We start from the raw sequence: 20,462 nt of genomic DNA on the forward strand, positions 1-20,462 counted from the left end.
ATTCAAATGTAAACACCAAGTGAACAAATGGCCTTTGGGATAATAGTAATTTATACAATCATTTATTTAGTACAGACCATCTCTAGACTACTTTGGACTGAAAATCAGTACTGGAGAATGAGATATTCTCATTCAACTATTAATTGCTTTCACATGTGTGTGTATAGAGGCTAGGAAAGATTTGAGAATTTTCTATTTCAGATATATTACTAAGGAACCATAAAAGATTCAATGATTTTCTCAGAGAAGCAATTACTGATCTTATTTTTTAGTAAATTGTATTTTATCATAGTTTAGTGGTAATAATTTACATTCCCCTGAGATGATAGAACATAAAGTGTAAACTTGAAAACAAGTTGAAACTGTAAATTAATTTGTTTTCTACCTTTTGCTATGAGAATTTTTAACACATTTAACCTTTTCTTCACAGAATTCATTCTTTATGTTTACTACATCAAATAGCCTTTTAAAGATAGGGACCGCGGCTTAATTAAACTTTTTGTTTTCCCAACTTTATAGCCCAGGATTCTGTACTTGGTAGGTTTTGTTCATTATCTTGGAGGAAGATTGTGATCTGATTGCTTGTGTTTTATCCCAAACTATACTAAATCTATCTAGTATGTCAGTTATTACCAGAGATTAACATTACTTCCTTTTTCTATTTGTTTGGTTATAGACAGTTGACATATGAACTAAACAAGGTTTAATGATTTGGGGCTTTTTGCTGAGTTAAGAAAAACTAAATTTTTTAATGAATTTTGTTTGAAATCTGTTTATTTTCAAATTGTAGCCAGTCGGATGATGATTCTGGGTCAGCGTCAGGCTCTGGATCTGGTTCAAGTTCTGGAAGCAGTAGTGATGGAAGCAGTAGCCAGTCAGGTAGCAGTGACTCTGACTCTGGATCCGAATCGGGCAGTCAGTCAGAGTCTGAGTCAGACAATTCCCGAGAAAATAAAGTTCAAGCAAAACCACCGAAAGTTGATGGAGCTGAGGTAATAAATAAACTATCCAATGAAAGGTAGATTTCTTGTATTACTTTGGGAAAACTTATAGCTTTGGTTTAGAGCATTCTTAATCTAGCTTTTAGAAAATGTTAATATCAAATATTAAAATACACTTTAAGTGATTCTCAAACTTGTGGTTCAGTATCTGTGGACTGATTGGCTTGGAAGAGAAGCAGTGTGTAACTATATGAACACATACAAAACTTTGTAAGTATACAAAACTTTGTAACACATACAAAAATGAACACATACAAAACTTTCTCTTTTTGAGGCAGAAATTGTTGCTTAAACATTCATTGTCTCATGGATAAAAATTTAAGGCTTTGTGAGGTCTTTTTGTTAATCTTACAGTGTGATCTCTACTTTCAAGATCTTCAGAGGAGATACTTTATTGCTAATAGGAGACTTTAATAGAACTCTGCTTCCTTGAAGATACATGGTAGAATCGGCTAAGGGCCATTCTGTTTAAAAAAGCCTATCACAAGATTTACTAAAACTTGTCTATACCTCAGAATAGTATACAGTAGTGTTACTTAGAGTATCAGTAATGATAAGATGCTTGGGCCAGAATATACATACAGCTTCCTTCATTCAGGAAGTCTTGCTACCAAAAACAAACAAAAACAAAGTCAGTTGAACTAAAACTGTGCTTAGTTGATTTGCATTCTGACTCAAGCTCCTCTTCTTCACCTCACACCAATTAAAAAAATAGCAGCCGCACTTTGAGTAGCACTGGTGTCATATATTATCACACTGTTTTTGAAAATAATAGTCTTAATACCAAAGAACATATTGATTGTCTGTGAAACTCAAAACACCATAAATTATTTATATATAACTAAAGCTCAGCATTTTATTTTAATTATATTGCAAAAATATTGTATTACATATAATGTAACAAAAATAGTCTTAATTTATTATTTGGAGGCAGTGAAAATGTTGGTACTACTTTTCAATAAATTAACCTTTTTCCAGTTTTCTCAAAACTTTGTTCTTCACTTGTTTATATTTCTATTATAGTTTTGGAAATCTAGCCCTAGTATTCTGGCTGTTCAGAGATCTGCAATGCTCAAGAAGCAGCAGCAGCAGCAACATCAAGCTTCATCTAATAGTGGATCAGAAGAGGTGAGTTTTCATTGTGAAAACTCTTATCTGAAAAGTAGACATGATATGTAATCATTTAGGTAGCTATTTATGAAATTACTAGAAACAGGAAGGGTTTTAAAAGGATAGGAAAATAACTACATTTAAATATGTGTATCAATAGCCTTGAAATGTAGACATATTTTTATCCAAATTCCTTCTTGTTTCTAAAACAAACAACAGAAATTTGTGTGCATTTGCTCATCACAGCAAAACTAGAATAAACTAAATATGAATACTAGGAAAATACACATACACAAACACACACATGTATGCACTCACATATATGAATGAAGAAATACCGTACTGTTAAATCATATTTGTACAGAACATTAATAAGAGAATTTTCAACATGTTTTTAAAAGAATAGGCTGCAACTGTAAACAGTGTAGTTCCTGTGTGCACATGAGCAAACATACCTGCATGTGTGCTATCCGAAGGTAGAGTGTTCCTTCCCTAAGCCAAATGGTGTAAAGCAAAGAAACTATTTCCTTAGGACACATCTTGCTAACTGTTGTGCAGAATAAACGGAGATAAAGCACAGATGCTCACAGACACAGTTCAGAATTATGGCAGCTAGTGCTGAGATGCAGAGTGTAGTTCCCAGGGAAGGAGCTTGGAGGCTCACTGCTCCGCATCCTTGCCGCCTCTATAACAGCTCTCTGCAAAATAAATGCTGAACGCTGTTTTTGCTTTTTGCTGGTTTTTGTAAAAGTAAAAATTCTCTTTGGATTTTTTTCAGTTAGTGAAAACAGGTACCAATGAAGGTTTTTTGTAAAAGTGGTAGAAATTGAACTTTCAAAGAGTGGGGGATATTTGTATATCAAAAACTTCCTGATGAGGAAGAAAAATATTAAATGAAAATTTGACGTACCAACAATTAGGATTCCTTTTTGAGGCCATACTAGGCAACAGTAATAGTCTCCAGAGACAGTAGATTATAAGATTTTATACAAAATGCTGGCATTGTGATGTTTACCTAATTTCACTGGCTGTTATATATTTGAAATAAAAATGTTATTACTTTATGTGCTAATTAATGGTATAAACATAACATGGAAAAAAAGAGCTTTTATTATTAAAGTGAATGTTAATAAAAAGTAATAAAAGTAGTAAAGTAATAAAAAGTTAATAAAAGTAATAAAAATGTATTATGGTTAAATTCTAATCATTAATAACACTAACTTTATATATTTTTCTCTACAGGATTCTTCTAGCAGTGAAGATTCCGATGACTCATCGAGTGAGGTCAAAAGGAAAAAGCATAAAGAGTATGCCGTTTTGTTCAACTGATTACTTTTATATCAAGAAAATCCTAATGATTTTATATTTCTTCCTTTATGAACAATTGTTGCCAAAAGTGAACTTCTTGGTTCATGGCATTTTATTAGGTTAATTTAAACCATTAATTTTTAACTTTTATCTTTCTGTGACAACCTGAGTTTTTTGTGCCATTTGTTTATCTCCTATAACCCCTCTCCCCTATATATTTTTAAACTTCAAAGATCTTAGTCACAATATCAGAAAATCTTGATAACTTGAGAAACCTATATAGGAGTGTAGGGACCAACAGATGATAGATTTTAGGTGATTCTGATGTTAATAGCTATCCTTACTATTTATCTGCACATGAAATTTACTTCTTCTGTAGAACTCATTTAGAAACTCACTGTAATTTCTTAAAGATCTTGACCCAGGAAGTGTTAAGAGTACCTCAGATCTCAGTTCCAATATTTTAGGTGGTCTGAGTTATTTTTCTTCTCGTTTCTCATTGTTCCATTGTCTTGTCTCTTAATTTTCTCTTTGTCTTGGGTATTCTGCACTTTCACTTTGGTGCATCCAGCTTTGGATTTGTTATTTATTTATCCCACTTTATGCACTTTATTTTATGCATCTTTAATGTGAAGATTCATGAGTTTTACTAGTTTCTGAAAATTCAGTCATTGTATCTCTAGGCATTTTCTCTTTCCCATTCTGTAAATCTTCTCTGTTACTACAGTTAATAGATATATATTGTATTTGTCTTACTGGACCATATCTATTGTATATATTTGTTGGATCATCCATCCTATCCATGAATCTTACTGTATCATGTTTTTTATCCTTTTATTGCTATGCTACATTCTGGCTGATTTCTTCAGATCTGTCTTCTGTTTTACTAAGTGTATTTTCAACTACTGTGTCTCATCAACTGTTTAACTCTTCCACTGAGTTAGTAATTTCTGAACTTAGCCTGGGTGCAAGCAAAGAATATTTTAAAACAAAAGTAATTTGGGATGATGGATAGATTTGGTTGGATATAAAAATCATAATATTTATTATAAAAGTGTAAAACGGAGACTTTTTCATATATCCTGCCTCTTGCTATTGTCTAACGTGCTAACTCTGAAAAAAAATCTCAAGATAAAAAAATTAGCATCTCTATTATGTTTTTTATCATAAACCAAATTTTGTCATGTGTGCTTGCTTGTGTAACCCTTAACACAGTCATAATTGATGCAAGCCATGCAGAGCAGTGGAGTAGCAACAGCAGCTGTGAGACAGGATGTAGTGTATACGTAAGAACTTAATGTGTATCTTTCATTTGAAGTTTATATTATAGCAGAATATTAACAGTGCATACAATATTTTTTTCTTTACATGTTAATTGGAATTAAATAGACTAAAAATAGTAATAAAGTTAAGGTAATAACTGAATGTTGGTTAAGATGGAATTTTTTGTTTGTTTATTTTTCCATTTTCTGATACCTTATTTTAAGCTTCTTAATGAACGTGTTGTATTTTAAAAATCATTTTTGAAGGCTATGTTTTTAAAAATCACAATCTCCAGAAAATTAAAATGAAAGGGATTAGAATCTCTTTTTGAAATGGCAAGTATAATAATTATACAAGGTTTTCAAAGTTAAACACTGTGACTCTTCAAATTAACATACTGTGTTTTCATCTATACTAATAATCAAAACATCCACTTAATTTGCCTTTCATTGAGGTATAACTAAATAATAGAAACTATGGAGTTGGAGAAATCTATGAAGAATATTTTCTAGCATTTTTCTTATTCTATAGACATTTGAATATTTTTATAATGGGTGAAAGCAATATTTTTGATATCAGCTGGAATGTAATTTAGCCTGATTATTTTTATATCTTATCAGACATAATTTGCTATATGATAAGTATGAATAAACATCCTTTATATATTTTACACACAGTGAAGATTGGCAGATGTCTGGGTCAGGATCTCCATCTCAGTCTGGTTCAGATTCAGAATCTGAAGAAGAAAGAGATAAAAGTAGTTGTGATGAGACAGAATCTGATTATGAGCCAAAAAACAAAGTTAAAAGTAGAAAACCTCAAAATAGGTAAGTATAATATGTTCTTGGTTTGATTCTGAAAATTGTTGGTTATAGAAGGTATTCGTTCTTTTTTCTCACAGTTTCTCAAATCTTGTTTTATGCCAGTATTTCTGTAAAACACCTCTCTCCCCTGGTCTTCCCTAGATCTAAGTCAAAAAATGGAAAAAAGATTATTGGACAAAAAAAGAGACAGATTGATTCATCTGAGGAGGAGGAGGAGGATGAAGAAGACTATGATAATGATAAAAGAAGCTCTCGTCGACAAGCAACTGTCAATGTTAGCTATAAGGAGGACGAAGAAATGAAAACAGATTCTGATGACCTACTTGAAGTCTGTGGAGAGGATGTTCCTCAGCCCGAGGAAGAGGAATTTGAAACAATAGAACGGTTTATGGATTGTCGGATTGGGAGAAAAGGAGGTATTTTTTTAAAAAAACATTTATTTTTTGGTTGTTTCAGTAATATTTACTAGAGTAAAGTATTTCTTGAAGATTTTTCAACTTTGAAAGCCAAGAGGATAGATTTTTTTCTTTTTACTTATTTGCTATAAAATGTACTTTGCTTAGCCTGAATATTTTATTCCCAAGAAGTATCCATTTGATCTCATCATACGTTGCTGATATTAGGGAATTTTTAACCTGTGCATTTGAGTTTTTCTGTTACCATGCCTAAATAAATAGTTGTTTTTTAAGTATTTTCAGTTTGACATATGGTTTGGTTTAAAACTTCTTTCTTCCATCTCAAATATGTAAGTTATTTTTTAGTTACCTTGACATATTTTTTTCCTTCCAGTTTTTTTAAGACATAATTGACAATGCAGCACTGTATAAGTTTCAAGGTGGGCAGTATAATGACTTGACTTACATATATTGTGAAATGATTACCATAATAAGTTAACATCTGTCATCTCAATATAGATAGAATTTTTTAAAAAATTTCCCTTGTAATGAGAACTTTTAGAATCTACTCTCTTAGCAGCTTTCAGATATACCATACAGGAGTGTTTACTATAGTCATTATGTTGTACATTACATACCCAGTACTTATTTATCTTATAATTGGAAGTTTGTACTTTTTGACCACCTTCATCATACTTTCCCTACTCTGGTAACTGAATCTGATCTCTCATTCTATGAATTCTTCCCTTTCCTCCCTCCCTTTTCCATATATGTGTGATCACACAACATGTCTTTCTTTGACTTATTTCATTTAGCATGATGCCTTCAAGGTCCATCCATGTTGTCACAAATAGCAGATTTCCTCCTTTTTATGGCTGAATAGTATTCCATTGTATATGTACATGTACATGTATATGTATACGTATGTATCATGTTTTTTTTAATCCAGTTATCTGTCAATGGACACTTAACGCTCTTTCCAAAGTGTCTTAGCTATTATAAGTAATGCTACAGTGAACAGGGGGGTGCAGATATCTTTTCCACATAGTGATTTTGGGCATGTAGTTTTTAAAGATGATTTTTAGTTATTTTAATTTCCAATTATTAATGTTTCAATCGTCAGTTATCATATATTGCTGTATGATCTCATGTGAGCTGCTGTCTTTTTGACCTTTTTTTTCTAATTTTAAAACCGAGGGGATTAAATTAGATAATCTTTCTGTTCTAGAATTCAGTTTCTTTTATAAATGTGAAATATAATTTCCCGTAAATTCTTACACCCTGTTACTTAAAAGAGCGTATATTTTTCTATTTATATTCTTGAATTTTTGAGTTGAAATGCTTCTGTAACAGAATTATATGGAATGTATTGTGCTTTTTTTTTTTTCCAGCTACTGGTGCTACTACAACCATCTATGCAATTGAAGCAGATGGTGACCCAAATGCAGGATTTGAAAAAAACAAGGAACCAGGAGAGATCCAGTATTTAATTAAATGGAAAGGATGGTCACATATCCACAATACTTGGGAGACAGAAGAAACCCTTAAGCAGCAGAATGTTAGAGGAATGAAAAAATTAGATAATTATAAGAAAAAAGATCAGGAAACAAAAAGATGGTATGTTTTATATTAGAGTTAAAAATTAATGATGCTTAACTTTATTTCTTTTTCAGTTTCTTCATTATTCAAACTGATTCACATGATGAGTGGCAAAATGGGAGATTTTGTGCTACAGATGGTGTTTGGGGGATGGGTTATTGGGGGAGATTTTTAAGTCTCTTCTTGGATTAATAATCTTTCAGGTTGAAAAATGCTTCTCCAGAAGATGTGGAATATTATAATTGCCAGCAAGAACTTACAGATGATCTCCATAAGCAGTATCAAATAGTGGAGCGAATAATTGGTTAGTAATAAATGATTCTAATTAAATTTATCTTTCCATGCTTGAAGTCATCTGAAAAAAATCTTAAATTTACTGCTTACACATCAAATACAGTAGCTTGCTCTTACTATAATAATAGGGGCTTCCCTGGTGGCACAGTGGTTGAGAGTCCGCCTGCCGATGCAGGGGACATGGGTTCGTGCCCCGGTCCTGGAAGATCCCACATGCCACGGAGCGGCTGGGCCTGTGAGCCATGGCCGCTGAACCGGTGCAACCGGAGCCTGTGCTCCGCAACAGGAGGGGCCACAACAGTGAGAGCCCGTGTGCCGCAAAAAAATATTAATAATAATAATAATAGAGTATCGTAAATCAGATGGCTTATTTTTACTTGTATAGTTTTTAACCAAGAATTATTCCTTGGATAAAATTCAGTGTAAAAAGTAAATACCTGATTTATCTCACAGCTCATTCCAATCAAAAGTCAGCTGCTGGCTATCCTGATTATTATTGCAAATGGCAGGGCCTTCCATACTCAGAGTGCAGCTGGGAAGATGGAGCGCTCATTTCCAAAAAGTTTCAAGCGTGCATAGATGAGTATTTCAGCAGGAATCAATCAAAAACCACTCCTTTTAAAGACTGCAAAGTGAGTATTGTTTGCTATTTTAAATTATTGAAAATATATTTATGTATCATAAATATTACAAGCCTACATAGAGAGTTGGATCCTGATTTCACATAGGCTAAAGGAGAGAACTGCTTGGATGGTAGGTCTTACAGGAAATGATGTTCCTGTAATTGCTATGCTATCTTACATGTGGCACTGTCTTTTAGCCTTGGTGAGTAAATCTGTGTCAGAAAGATAATAAATTGGTGGTGGTAGTTGTGGAGAGTGGGTTAGGGATATCAAAAAGGGAAAATTACTTGGAAACTAGATGTATATGCTTGATTTAAAAGGTAGTGAAGGACTTCCCTAGTGGCGCAGTGGTTAAGAATCCGCCTGCCAATGCAGGGGACACAGGTTCGAGCCCTGGACCAGGAAGATCCCACATGCCGCGGAGCAGCTAAGCCCGTGCGCCACAACTACTGAGCCTGTGCTCTAGAGCCCACAAGCCACAACTACTGAGCCCACCTGCCACAACTACTGAAGCCTGTGTGCCTAGAGCCCGCGCTCCACAAGAGAAGCCACTGCAATGAGAAGCCTGTGCACCGCAACGAAGAGTAGCCCCCGCTCGCCACAAGTAGAGAAAGCCCACACACAGCAATGAAGACCCAATGCAGCCATAAATAAATAAATAAATAAATTTATTTGTTTATTTATTTATTTTTTTTAAAGTAGTTAATATTTTCCGTGATGGTAGGAAAAGAAGGATGTCCCCATAAGAAAGTATCCAGGACTACCTTGCCTAATATAATATCTTTGTACTTAAAATTAATATTAGTAATAGTTTTGGGTCTGTACTACTAGAATTTGTTTTCTTATTACAAGATGGAATTAAATTCATAATGGTAATTTAGAAATCAGAAATCAAATGGGAAGTTAAACCAGTTTTATGGTTTATTTCTAGGTCAGGGCTGGAGCAATGGTTAAATGAATGAGTTTAACATAGCTTTTGCTTGTGAAACATGTGAGACCCAAGTATTTCAGTAAGAACTTATCTATCATTTTATTCACAAAAGAGCAAAATATTTTACTGTACATTGTTACAGTAATAGAAAACAGTCTACTTTGACTGAATCCTCAGATATATTTTGAGTCATGAAATTTCTGGGCTTGATGATTTGAAATGAAATTTTAAAATTTATGGTAAAAGATAAAAGATCTTCATCTTTTAATATGATTTCTTATGTTTAAGAATTCTTCATATTAACATTTATTTCTACTAAAGGTTTTAAAACAAAGGCCAAGATTTGTAGCCCTAAAGAAGCAGCCATCCTATATTGGAGGACATGAGGGATTAGAATTAAGAGATTATCAACTGAATGGTTTAAATTGGCTTGCTCACTCTTGGTGCAAGTAAGTATATTTTGAATTGTCTATTTTAGAGGGTAAAAATTTTACAAATACAGGGTTTGGAAAAGATTTCTACCAACGTAAAGAATAAGACCCTTTGGTGTTTATATGCAGGTCTTTGAATTTCCAATTATGTAAACAGTACTTATTACATATTAAGAAGAAAGAACCTTTTGATCATTGCAGTATTTAAATAAGTTTTTATTGAAATTGAAATCAGAATATATACATTGTTTCACAGTAGTCCTGGACTATTTCTCTTCCAGTTATTTCAATATCCATTTAGGCCTCTATTTTTCTTTCCTCTCTCCTATGTCCCCTACTCTGTTCTTGGCAATATAGGTGACTGAGGTGCAATTTTTTTTTTTAAACTTTACCATAGCTATAGTTTTATCTGGGCTCTACCACTTGTAGATGGGTTGTGTTCTTGTCTACGTATCTGATTATAGGTAATGCTGTTAATGTTTTAGCTGCTTCTGGTCTAAAATGATAAACTCTTCTCTTACACTATTATAATGGCCTTGACATTTATTATTTATAGTTAATAAAAGTGGCATATTATACATAATACAAAATCAGATTCATCTTATTTAACTTCATATAAACTTGTACGTGGATTATGTAAAAAGGTTTCTTGTAAATTTGAATCTTTATTGCATACATGATTTTTGTTTTTAACTTTGTAGAGGAAATAGTTGCATACTCGCTGATGAAATGGGCCTTGGAAAAACAATACAGACGATCTCATTTCTGAACTATTTGTTTCATGAACACCAATTATATGGACCTTTTCTATTAGTAGTACCACTCTCCACTCTCACTTCCTGGCAAAGGGAGATTCAAACATGGGCTTCTCAAATGAATGCTGTGGTTTATTTAGGTGACATCAACAGCAGAAATATGGTAAGTTGTTTCGCCACAAATTTAGAAATTTAGACAAACTTGTCTTTGAGGACACATCTTGATTTGTCTTTATAAAGACATTTATAGCATTAAACTTGCCACACAGTAAGATTCAATACGTGTTTCATTGGCTTAATAAAAATTAATTTTTGGCTTAGTGTTACTTTATATATATATTTTTCCTGCCTTATTGAAAGTTTCAAATATACATGAAAGCCTACAGAAGAGTGTAATAAATTTCCAGGTGCATAGGTCCAACTTTACAATTTTAACTCTTGCCAGTTTTGTTTCATCTGTACCTCTACATGGTACTTTCCCCCCAGTTATTCTGAAGCAAACCCCAGACATAATATTTCATCCTCAAAAAAAAAAAATCACTTGTGTTTCGTCAAATGAGAACTTCCTTCAGTAAAAAGTGTATATTAAAAATGTGTCTTTTTTTATAGAAGGTTTTCATATGCTGGAGTATTTATATTTTATTTATGATAAATAAATATATGTTGGACTATATAAAGAATAGTTAAAATTATTTTATTACCAAAACATATAGACATAGTTTTTTGTGTATTTTTGTGTATTTTGAATGGATTTTATTTTAGATATTCAAGTAACAGTATACTCTTTTTTTTACTGTTTGTCTTAAAATTGTCTTTGAAATTTCTTGATAGATAAGAACTCATGAATGGATGCATCCTCAGACCAAACGGTTAAAATTTAATATACTGTTAACAACTTATGAAATCTTATTGAAGGATAAGGTGTGTATTATCTGTGTTTCTCTGTTTGGTGTACATCAGTTTTTCCTTTACCATATGTTGTGGATAGGATGAGAAGATAAATCAAGGGTCAGCAAATTAAAGCCTGTGAGTCAAATCTGGCTTATCTGTTTATTTTTTTTATGATCCTTGAAGTAAGAATGATTTTTACATTTTTAAAGTGTTGTAAAAACAAGCCAAAGAATACGAAGCTAGTTTGGTGTAGTGTCTGTTGATTTGTGAAGTCTTTAAAGAGGAGGATGATACTTAACAGGATTATGCTACCACTGGGTAAAATGCTTTATACCTATTGTCTTATTTAATTCTTCATAAATATTTTATAATATACTGCTGTCCCTATTGTGAAGAAAAGTCAAGTCTCAAGGAAGTTAATGAACTTGCTTAAGGTCATGCAACTGTTAAGTAGCAGAATCAGGTTTGTCTCTGAGACCCACGTTTATATATTGGAGATATACAATTCATAAAAATTATACAGTAAATTATAACTACACTTGGAGTAAGACACTGTTCCAAGTTTATTTTCTCCAAATTAACATTAATAGAGGTTTCTACTGGGCTTAGGCTTAAAAATCTTCTGTAAAATGTTTAAATGATACTATAGTTTTTATTTTTAATATGTAAGCTGGTAAAAAAAAACTTTCATTTTATTATATTATACTTTGTTTTTCTAATGGCTCAATTAGTCATGGAAGGAACTTTATTTTGCATGTTGAGTTTACTTGAAGATTCCAGTAAATCTTAGAATAATACATAATTTTTATCTGAATATTAGACATAGGTTTGTTTTTAAATTTGCCCCATTTTAATGTTTCTCTCGAAATATTAACTATGTTTTTCTGTTTATTTTAAGGCATTCCTTGGAGGTCTAAATTGGGCATTTATAGGTGTAGATGAAGCACATCGATTAAAGAATGATGATTCTCTTCTGTATAAAACTTTAATAGATTTTAAGTCCAATCACCGTCTTCTTATCACTGGAACTCCTCTGCAAAACTCCCTCAAAGAGCTCTGGTCTTTGCTACATTTCATTATGCCAGAAAAGTAAGATAAATTGCGATACACAATGTTAGTGTTAATTTTGTATGCTAAGTTTAGCAGGAAAATAATTAGTGTAGGTAATAAGGTCAGAAGGAGGTTTTATTGTCCCAAACATTGGACCAGGGATTATTAAGAAGAAAAGAAATGGAAATGGGATGGAATATTTCATGTTTGAAATAATACTTTAATTTTTCAATTTTGTAAATAAGCTTGAGCCACGTATAATAAATTACAACAGTTGATTTTGCCTGGGTTCAAAATATACCTTGCTTAAAAAATGGAAATAGTATCATTCTTAGTACTTAACAGTAGCAGTAACAACAATAACAAGGTGCTCTTAGAAAATTCCATTTTCTAAATGAGGAAAACCAGACTAAATAAGGATAAACAACTCATCCAAGTGCACATACATATTTTCTTTGAATAGATTCAGAACTTTCTTTGAGAAATATTTTATTGATAATTACTCCCGTATTTGAAAATATTTCATCTTTATTTAACTCAAGGAAAGTCAAAAGTTATTTATAAAACAACTCCTTATATTTTACCTCTATATAGATATACAATAGATTTCTTGGAAGGATAGTTATTAGAAGTGATTAATTTTAGCTAATTTTTTTTTTCTAAAAATCTGTACTTTGTTTACATCTGACTATCCTGAAAAATCTCAAATGCAATTTGACTTCTTTTAGTGATTCTTCCATTTGCTTAATTTTTTAAGGTTTTCTTCCTGGGAAGATTTTGAAGAAGAACATGGCAAAGGCAGAGAATATGGTTATGCAAGCCTCCACAAGGAGCTTGAGCCATTTCTGTTACGCAGGGTTAAGAAAGATGTGGAAAAATCTCTTCCTGCCAAAGTTGAGCAGATTTTAAGAATGGAAATGAGTGCTTTACAGAAACAATATTACAAGTAAGCTGTAAACAGAGCACATGTTCTGAACATTTAATTGTACATAACCCCTGTCCTTGTCTCATCCAGGTGTCCCCCAGCCCCATTTGGGTCTTAGAGCAGTAACAATTCTTGAATTTTAGAATGGGTTTATTCCATGGCATATTGATTGAGGCAGAGAGATTTAATGGCATGTCCAAGATCACGGGTGACATAAGACTAAATAATTCATCTTATAACACATCATTAATTGTTTTTCTCTATTTCATACTGTTACATTATGGAGGGTTTCTTTTTAAGTGTTAGGATTGCCATGATACCAAGGCATTATTATGTAATTATGATGACTATATAATTGACAGATAGAAGAAGCCAGAAAAACAAACTTAGAACAAAATTTTAGGCTTCCCCTGCTTTTTGAAGAATGTTAATAATCATATTTTGTATAAATTATGTATGTTGGATCTATATAGTAACACTTCAAAGAATCAAAAAGAAATATCTGTCCTAATATCTGTTTAAACATTTAATTGCATAAAATGCACTGCTACATGCATTTGAATTCTCAGAAACATATTTTATGACAAATCTGTGTCATCCACTTAAAAAATATATTTATTATATAAATTTTACATTTTTATTATGGAAAATTTCAGACATATGCAAAATAGGGTAATATATTAAACTCCATCACTCAGCTTGGTTTTCAGCTCATAGCCAGTCTTATTTTATCTCTAGCCACCCCCACTTCCCCTATTTTCTGTCATTTTGAGGCAAATCAGATGTAATTGTTTCAAGTCCCTTCGAAGACTAACTTTGTAAAAAGGAAGAAAATAAAAGATGTTAGTCAAGTTAGATCATGGTGAGAGGAAATGTTATATGTAATTTGCAGTAATAAAATAACCACTTACAGTTTTTCTCTAAGTTGCATGTGTATTGTGTAACTAATTTAGAGAAGGCAATGGGGCTAAACCAGATAGCCTCATGAGGTATTAGGTGCCCAGTGTAGTGAAATTTGTGGGAAGGTTAAGATAGATAATACAGTTTACCATTTTAAAAATAAATTTTTGGGGTAAGGGATTAATACACTATATTCATTGTGTTATGTTAAGCCTTTACTTTGTATAGTTAATGGTTCGGATAACAAGTTATGTGTTCTCATGAGTCTTATGAATGAGGTTCATAAGTCTTGTGAACAAAGTTTGGTCCATTGTATATGCAGTTGAACTTCTTAATGATGCAGTTTTGCTTTGGTACTTAATTGATTTTTTATGGTTTTAGAATTCATCCTGATAATTGTTCTGCTACATCATTTTCATAATCATTTTTCTAAACAGATGGATATTAACTAGGAATTACAAAGCCCTCAGCAAAGGTTCCAAGGGCAGTACCTCAGGCTTTTTGAATATTATGATGGAGCTAAAGAAATGTTGTAACCATTGCTACCTCATTAAACCACCAGATAATAATGAATTCTATAATAAACAGGAGGCCTTACAAGTAAGAATTTTAAGATTTTATAACTTTATGGTAAAGCAGAATTCTAGGAAGGTTTATTTCAGTTTTAACTGAAAATGGCACAATACTTTAATATATTGGCTAGAAGTTCTCTTTGGTTACTGGTATATTTAAATAACGGTGCTGCTTATTTTTTAGTCTTTATAAAAAGATTTTAAAATTATAATTTAATCATTTTGATCATTTTTCTAAAAACAGATCTCTCTAACCATGGGCTGTCACACTTTATCCAGCAAAAACCCCTTAGTGTATTTTTCATTGTGGAAAAAATTCACTAATAGTGATTGTGCTGAATTCGTGACATGGCAAATGGTAGTCTTAAGAAGGGCATCTGGACTTTAGATCTTACCTTTCCTATCACTTCTGGAAGACAAATGAAGAGTGTGAAGAAGGCACAATTGTCATCCAGCCATAGTAGTGCTTTGAAGGGCTATCAGTGACTTACATATATAAATTAGAATACATTTTCTCACTCTTTCAAGACCTTTGATTACTTAGTTGTTGCTTCTTTCAGTGTATTGTTTTTCAGCTAAGATTTTTGGAGAAATGGTGTAATAACTGGCAAATAGAGTGAAACAGTGCTTTTGTTTTTTTGTCTCCAGAAAATACAGCAAAAACCTAGGTGCTAAACGGCAAGGAAAATTTAGCTTAAGTCATAGAGCAAATTGATAAAGCTTCTAGAAAATTTCAAAAACTGAAATAAACTATTTCCAACGTTACGAAAATTTAAAATCTCAATTTAAAATAATTAAAGAAACAGGTGTTGTGGGGCATTTGTTTAATTTGATATAGTTCTTTTAACATGTCATAACAGTTGTAATTTATTGTTTCTTTATAGCACTTAATCCGTAGTAGCGGAAAATTAATTCTTCTTGACAAACTGTTAATTCGCCTAAGAGAGCGAGGCAATAGAGTTCTTATTTTTTCTCAAATGGTGCGGATGTTAGATATACTTGCAGAATATTTGAAGTATCGTCAATTCCCCTTTCAAGTAAGCATTTCATTTTGTCTTTTTGGTTGATTTAAATTTCATCTAATTCCTGGGCGTGTTCTACAAAATTACCTTTGAAATTCTTTTGTAAATGAAGAATAGATTTTATATAAATCATACTCTTTTTAAGAAAATAGATCTGTTAAAAAAAATTTTGTCATTCTTTTTTTTTTTCTTCTTGACCTTATAGCAAAGCAGTCTTTTAAGTTTGTATTCCTCTCCTGTGTTCAGATCCTAAGGGGCAGCCTTATGTATTAGGCTTTAGTCTTAGGAAGGACAAGAGAGAGCAGTTCTTGTGAATGTTGCCAGGACTGTTGCAGATTCTGGAGATTATGAGCTCATAGTTATTCTAATGCATAGTTTGCTGAATAAAACTTACATGACTTTAGAAAATATACCAAAGACCAAAGTGGGCTTATATTCCATCTATTCAATATTTATTTTGAAATTCATTCAATATAATTACAGCTAATATGAATGAGTGTTTAATATTAGAGTCAGTCTTAGCACTTTACATCTAATTTATTTAATCCTTAGAGCAATTTTATGAACAGTACCTGGAACATCGCAGACACTCAGCATATACAGCTAATAAATGATGTATATTTAGTACAGGCAGTAAAATAGAAGTAGAATTATAATGATGAACCTCAATACACATAATCCCTACTCTGTTGGAGCTTACAATCTGGTGTGGGAGATAGCCATTAAGTAGGTAATTACAAATAAATGTAATGTTACGACTCTGGTAAGTGCTATGAAGAGCAGGTGTTGGATGATATAAACTTGATTGAGATACATGTAGTCATTTAGGGGAAAAAGTAAAAAGAATGAAAGGTTTTACTAATTGTAATTTTTAGTGAAAAAGAAACAGTACTTTAAAAACTTTTGATTTTGGACATTCTTGTTTAGGTAATACTTAGTAAACACTCAATATGTCAGACACTGTGCTAAGTGTTTTACTGTGTTCTCTAACTGAATCCTCTGTATGAAGGAAGTACACTACTTCCTATGTCCATTTACTGAGAAGGAAACTTACAAGGAGAAAAAAGCAAATTACTTGCTCAAGCCACCCATGAATATTCAGTATAATCAAATGTGGGCTATTCATCTAGAGCCATGGTGCCCCAAGTCAGTGATTCTCATACTTTAAAACAGAGGGCTTTTGCTGGATCCCTCTCTCACAGTTTTTGATTCTGTAGGTCTGAAATGGGTCTCAGTAATTTGCATTTCTAAGTTCTCAGGCGACATCAATGTGTTGGTCCATAAGCACACTGGACTCTGTTTTTTAAACTGTGGGCTATAACCCGTTAATGGAACTGGGAATCAGTTTAATGGGTTGTACCAACTTTTTTTTTTTTTTAATCATAAAACAATGAGGGTATATCACAGTACATTGTGTCATGAAACTTTCTTTGGGCATATAGCTGTATACTTCATTCACATGTAAAATGTATTCTTACGGTGGGTCTCAGGTAAAATGACAGCCAGTGCTATTATTTACTCTTAGCGAAAGTAGTTCCAGTGGTTAAGAGCACAAATTCTGGAGACAGAATTCCTGGGCGTTGCTTTCCTACCTATTAGTACCTTCTAGTATTAGCAAAAGCGATGCTGCATTTTCATACTTAATTTCATAATTGATTTTAACTCCTTTTTAAAGTTTTGATTCTGTTACAATGCAGTATTTTAATGTTTTATTCCAGAGATTAGATGGATCAATAAAAGGGGAGCTGAGGAAACAAGCTCTAGATCATTTTAATGCTGAAGGATCAGAGGTATGAATGCTTTCAAAATTGTAAATCAATTGTTTTAGTCATTATTTTAGTCATACATAACTTTCAGGTTTTTATTGGTGGTAGCCAGTTTCGATTTGCAAGTGAGGTTTTTAAATCAGTATTCTGTGTTAAATCTGAGGAATTTTACCCTTTCATATCAATACTGTTACAATACAGGACAGTTAGATTTGCTTCAAAATAAATTAGCCCACTTTGATTTAGAATTCTTTTTGAATTGTTTATTATTCCCATATATATATTTGTATTTTGGAGTCTTGTTGATTGGTTTTGCTCTATGTTTATATATTTTATTAGTAATTTTTAAAACTACCTTTCAGTTTTATTGGTAAAATACTTTTTAAATTCAGAAATTCAATTGTAAAATTCTCACATTGATTATTCACAGTCCCAGTTTAGAAAAATTTAAAATTGTGCCTATTTGTAATTCCTTACAGGATTTCTGCTTTTTGCTTTCCACAAGAGCTGGAGGTTTAGGAATTAACTTAGCGTCAGCTGACACTGTTGTTATATTTGATTCTGATTGGAATCCACAAAATGATCTTCAGGCACAGGCTAGAGCTCATCGAATTGGGCAAAAGAAACAGGTATTTTTATTCTCCTTATTTTACTCTTTTATTTTTATTTTTTTTAAGTTTTTAAGAAATAAATTTATTAATTTTATTTATTTACTTTCGGCTGTGTTGGGTCCTCGTTGCTGCACGCAGGCTTTCTCTAGTTGTGGCAAGTGGGGGCTACTCTTCATTGCAGTGCGTGGGCTTCTCATTGCAGTGGCTTCTCTTGCTGCGGAGCACAGGCTCTAGGCACACAGACTTCAGTAGTTGTGGCTCGCAGGCTCTAGAGCACAGGCTCGGTAGTTGTGGCTCGCAGGCTCTAGAGCACAGGCTCGGTAGTTGTGGCGCACGGGCTTAGTTGCTCCGTGGCATGTGGGATCTTCCCGGACCAGCGATTGAACCCGTTTCCCCTGCGGTGGCAGGTGGATTCTTGCACCACCAGGGAAGCCCTATTTTATATTTTACTCTTTTAGAATCTTTTTTATGATCAGTGTTTAGAAGTGATTTTGGTTTATCCTTCTGGTAAGATTGTTGGAACAGTCATATTGCTATTGAACAGATAGGATACTGAGGAACTCAAATTTACCAGAATCACCTGGAAATTCTGACAGAACTGAGAAAACTATGCCTAAATAAGATCATGTACTCTCTTTTGATCATAATTCTGTTTACAGCTATAGAATACAATGTTCTTCATTCAGTATATAAAATGTCTTCATATACTTATTTTAACTATTGAAAGAGTTTTGCTTAGTACATTGCTTCCTTTTTGTTAGGCTGTGTTTTATCCATGTGCCCACAAGATTCTCCATGCAAAAAAGCCATTCTCATAAGTTTTGTACAACTGTCTGACACAGTTGTAATAGCCCTTGAGAAAAACCATCTGTCATCCTTTTGATGTCTTGGTCCTTGTAATTTTAATTCATTTACCTCCATCTACAGTAGTGTTCTCAAACTTCTTCAAAGCAGGAGATATGAGCAAGTAGCACAAAAAGGCATGTTTTATTTACTTTTTAAACATTCATATTTTCTACTGAAAAATAAATCCATAATATAAAACTAAAAAAATGTTTTACTCAGATAATTCTTATAAAAGAGAGGGAAACTTGAAGTAGGGATAACAACGTGCCAAGACAAATTATAGACCGTCAAAGATGAGAAGTGAGGAAATAGGATATTCTCACAGGTGAGCTGGGCCTAATGTATATGTGAAAAAACAGCATATTCCTGTATTCTGAATGAGATGGAGAAAAGTGATTAATTGCAATGAACAGATACCTCCTATACTGAAATCCTCAACACGTGGCTAGACTAAACATTCCACTTATACTACTTAAAGACCTTGGCTACCACATTTTCTAATACAGGATAGAAAATAGAGGATACATATTAGGAAAAGAACCAGTAAGACAAGATACTATAGAAAGCTGTGTGGTAGAACTCTGGGATGAATACCTAAATAAGATCACAAAATAATGCAATACAGATTTCTTACCATTGTGTTGACAAAAATTTTTAAACATAGGTATGTATATGAAATATGTTTTTATTATTAATGAGGTAAATTCTTTATTATTTCATTATTGGTGACATATAAGATTCCTGTGCTTCATGTACTTGCTATTTTAGTAGTAGTTGGTTCTAAATCTGATCAAAGGAGTCTTAAGATCTCCATTTAAATATTTGCATGCAGCAACTACAAAGTGAGTAGTTGTAGGTTACTAATACAGGTGAGTTTTATTGGTGACCCAATACTATAAATGTTTAGAAATAACTTTTGATAAAGATGCAAATAATACAATATCCAGTTATCTACTGATTTACACAGTAGTTCCAATCCTGAAAAAATTAGTGTGTATTGTAACTTTGTAAAAGCGCTTCATGTTTATATTAAAATAGTTATAATTTAGACTCATGATAATTTAGAACAGTTTTTAAAACTCATTTGGAAGACTCAAAAGGCACAGGATAATTTTTCATTGAGCCAAAATGTCCAGTTTAATGAAGAATGCCTGGTATCCCAGGTCCCTGTGCTCTAAATGCTGGTAAGCCCACCTAATCACTGAAAACTAAAAATGTTTCCATAAATTTTCAAAATATCCCTATATGGTGGTATTGTTTGATATAGAACCACTGACCTTGAGAAGTAGGGCAGAATTACTACACATCAATTTTTGTCTATTTTGGAAAACTTTTTCTTTTTTTT

The 20,462-nt window shown here is 32.5% G+C and overlaps 1 protein-coding gene across 2 annotated transcripts in view; it reads left to right on the forward strand.

The window, feature by feature from the left end:
• The window catches only part of CHD1 (chromodomain helicase DNA binding protein 1), a gene marked incomplete at both ends in the record, with an annotated part of 72,962 nt that overhangs the window by 23,434 nt on the left and 29,066 nt on the right, over positions 1 to 20,462 (forward strand). For both annotated transcript variants that reach the window (XM_079704033.1, XM_079704034.1), the window contains 17 exons: positions 791 to 992; positions 2,025 to 2,129; positions 3,354 to 3,418; positions 5,360 to 5,509; positions 5,648 to 5,922; positions 7,293 to 7,518; positions 7,704 to 7,804; positions 8,248 to 8,426; positions 9,670 to 9,797; positions 10,481 to 10,697; positions 11,366 to 11,455; positions 12,324 to 12,514; positions 13,233 to 13,421; positions 14,738 to 14,900; positions 15,757 to 15,909; positions 17,613 to 17,684; positions 18,140 to 18,289. In XM_079704033.1, the coding sequence (XP_079560159.1) occupies positions 791 to 992; positions 2,025 to 2,129; positions 3,354 to 3,418; positions 5,360 to 5,509; positions 5,648 to 5,922; positions 7,293 to 7,518; positions 7,704 to 7,804; positions 8,248 to 8,426; positions 9,670 to 9,797; positions 10,481 to 10,697; positions 11,366 to 11,455; positions 12,324 to 12,514; positions 13,233 to 13,421; positions 14,738 to 14,900; positions 15,757 to 15,909; positions 17,613 to 17,684; positions 18,140 to 18,289 (2,656 nt within the window). The remainder of the gene's footprint in view (positions 1 to 790; positions 993 to 2,024; positions 2,130 to 3,353; positions 3,419 to 5,359; positions 5,510 to 5,647; positions 5,923 to 7,292; positions 7,519 to 7,703; positions 7,805 to 8,247; positions 8,427 to 9,669; positions 9,798 to 10,480; positions 10,698 to 11,365; positions 11,456 to 12,323; positions 12,515 to 13,232; positions 13,422 to 14,737; positions 14,901 to 15,756; positions 15,910 to 17,612; positions 17,685 to 18,139; positions 18,290 to 20,462) is intronic.

The sequence above is a fragment of the Hyperoodon ampullatus genome (assembly GCF_949752795.1).
Source record: "Hyperoodon ampullatus genome assembly, chromosome: 4".
Classification (NCBI taxonomy): domain Eukaryota; kingdom Metazoa; phylum Chordata; class Mammalia; order Artiodactyla; family Ziphiidae; genus Hyperoodon; species Hyperoodon ampullatus.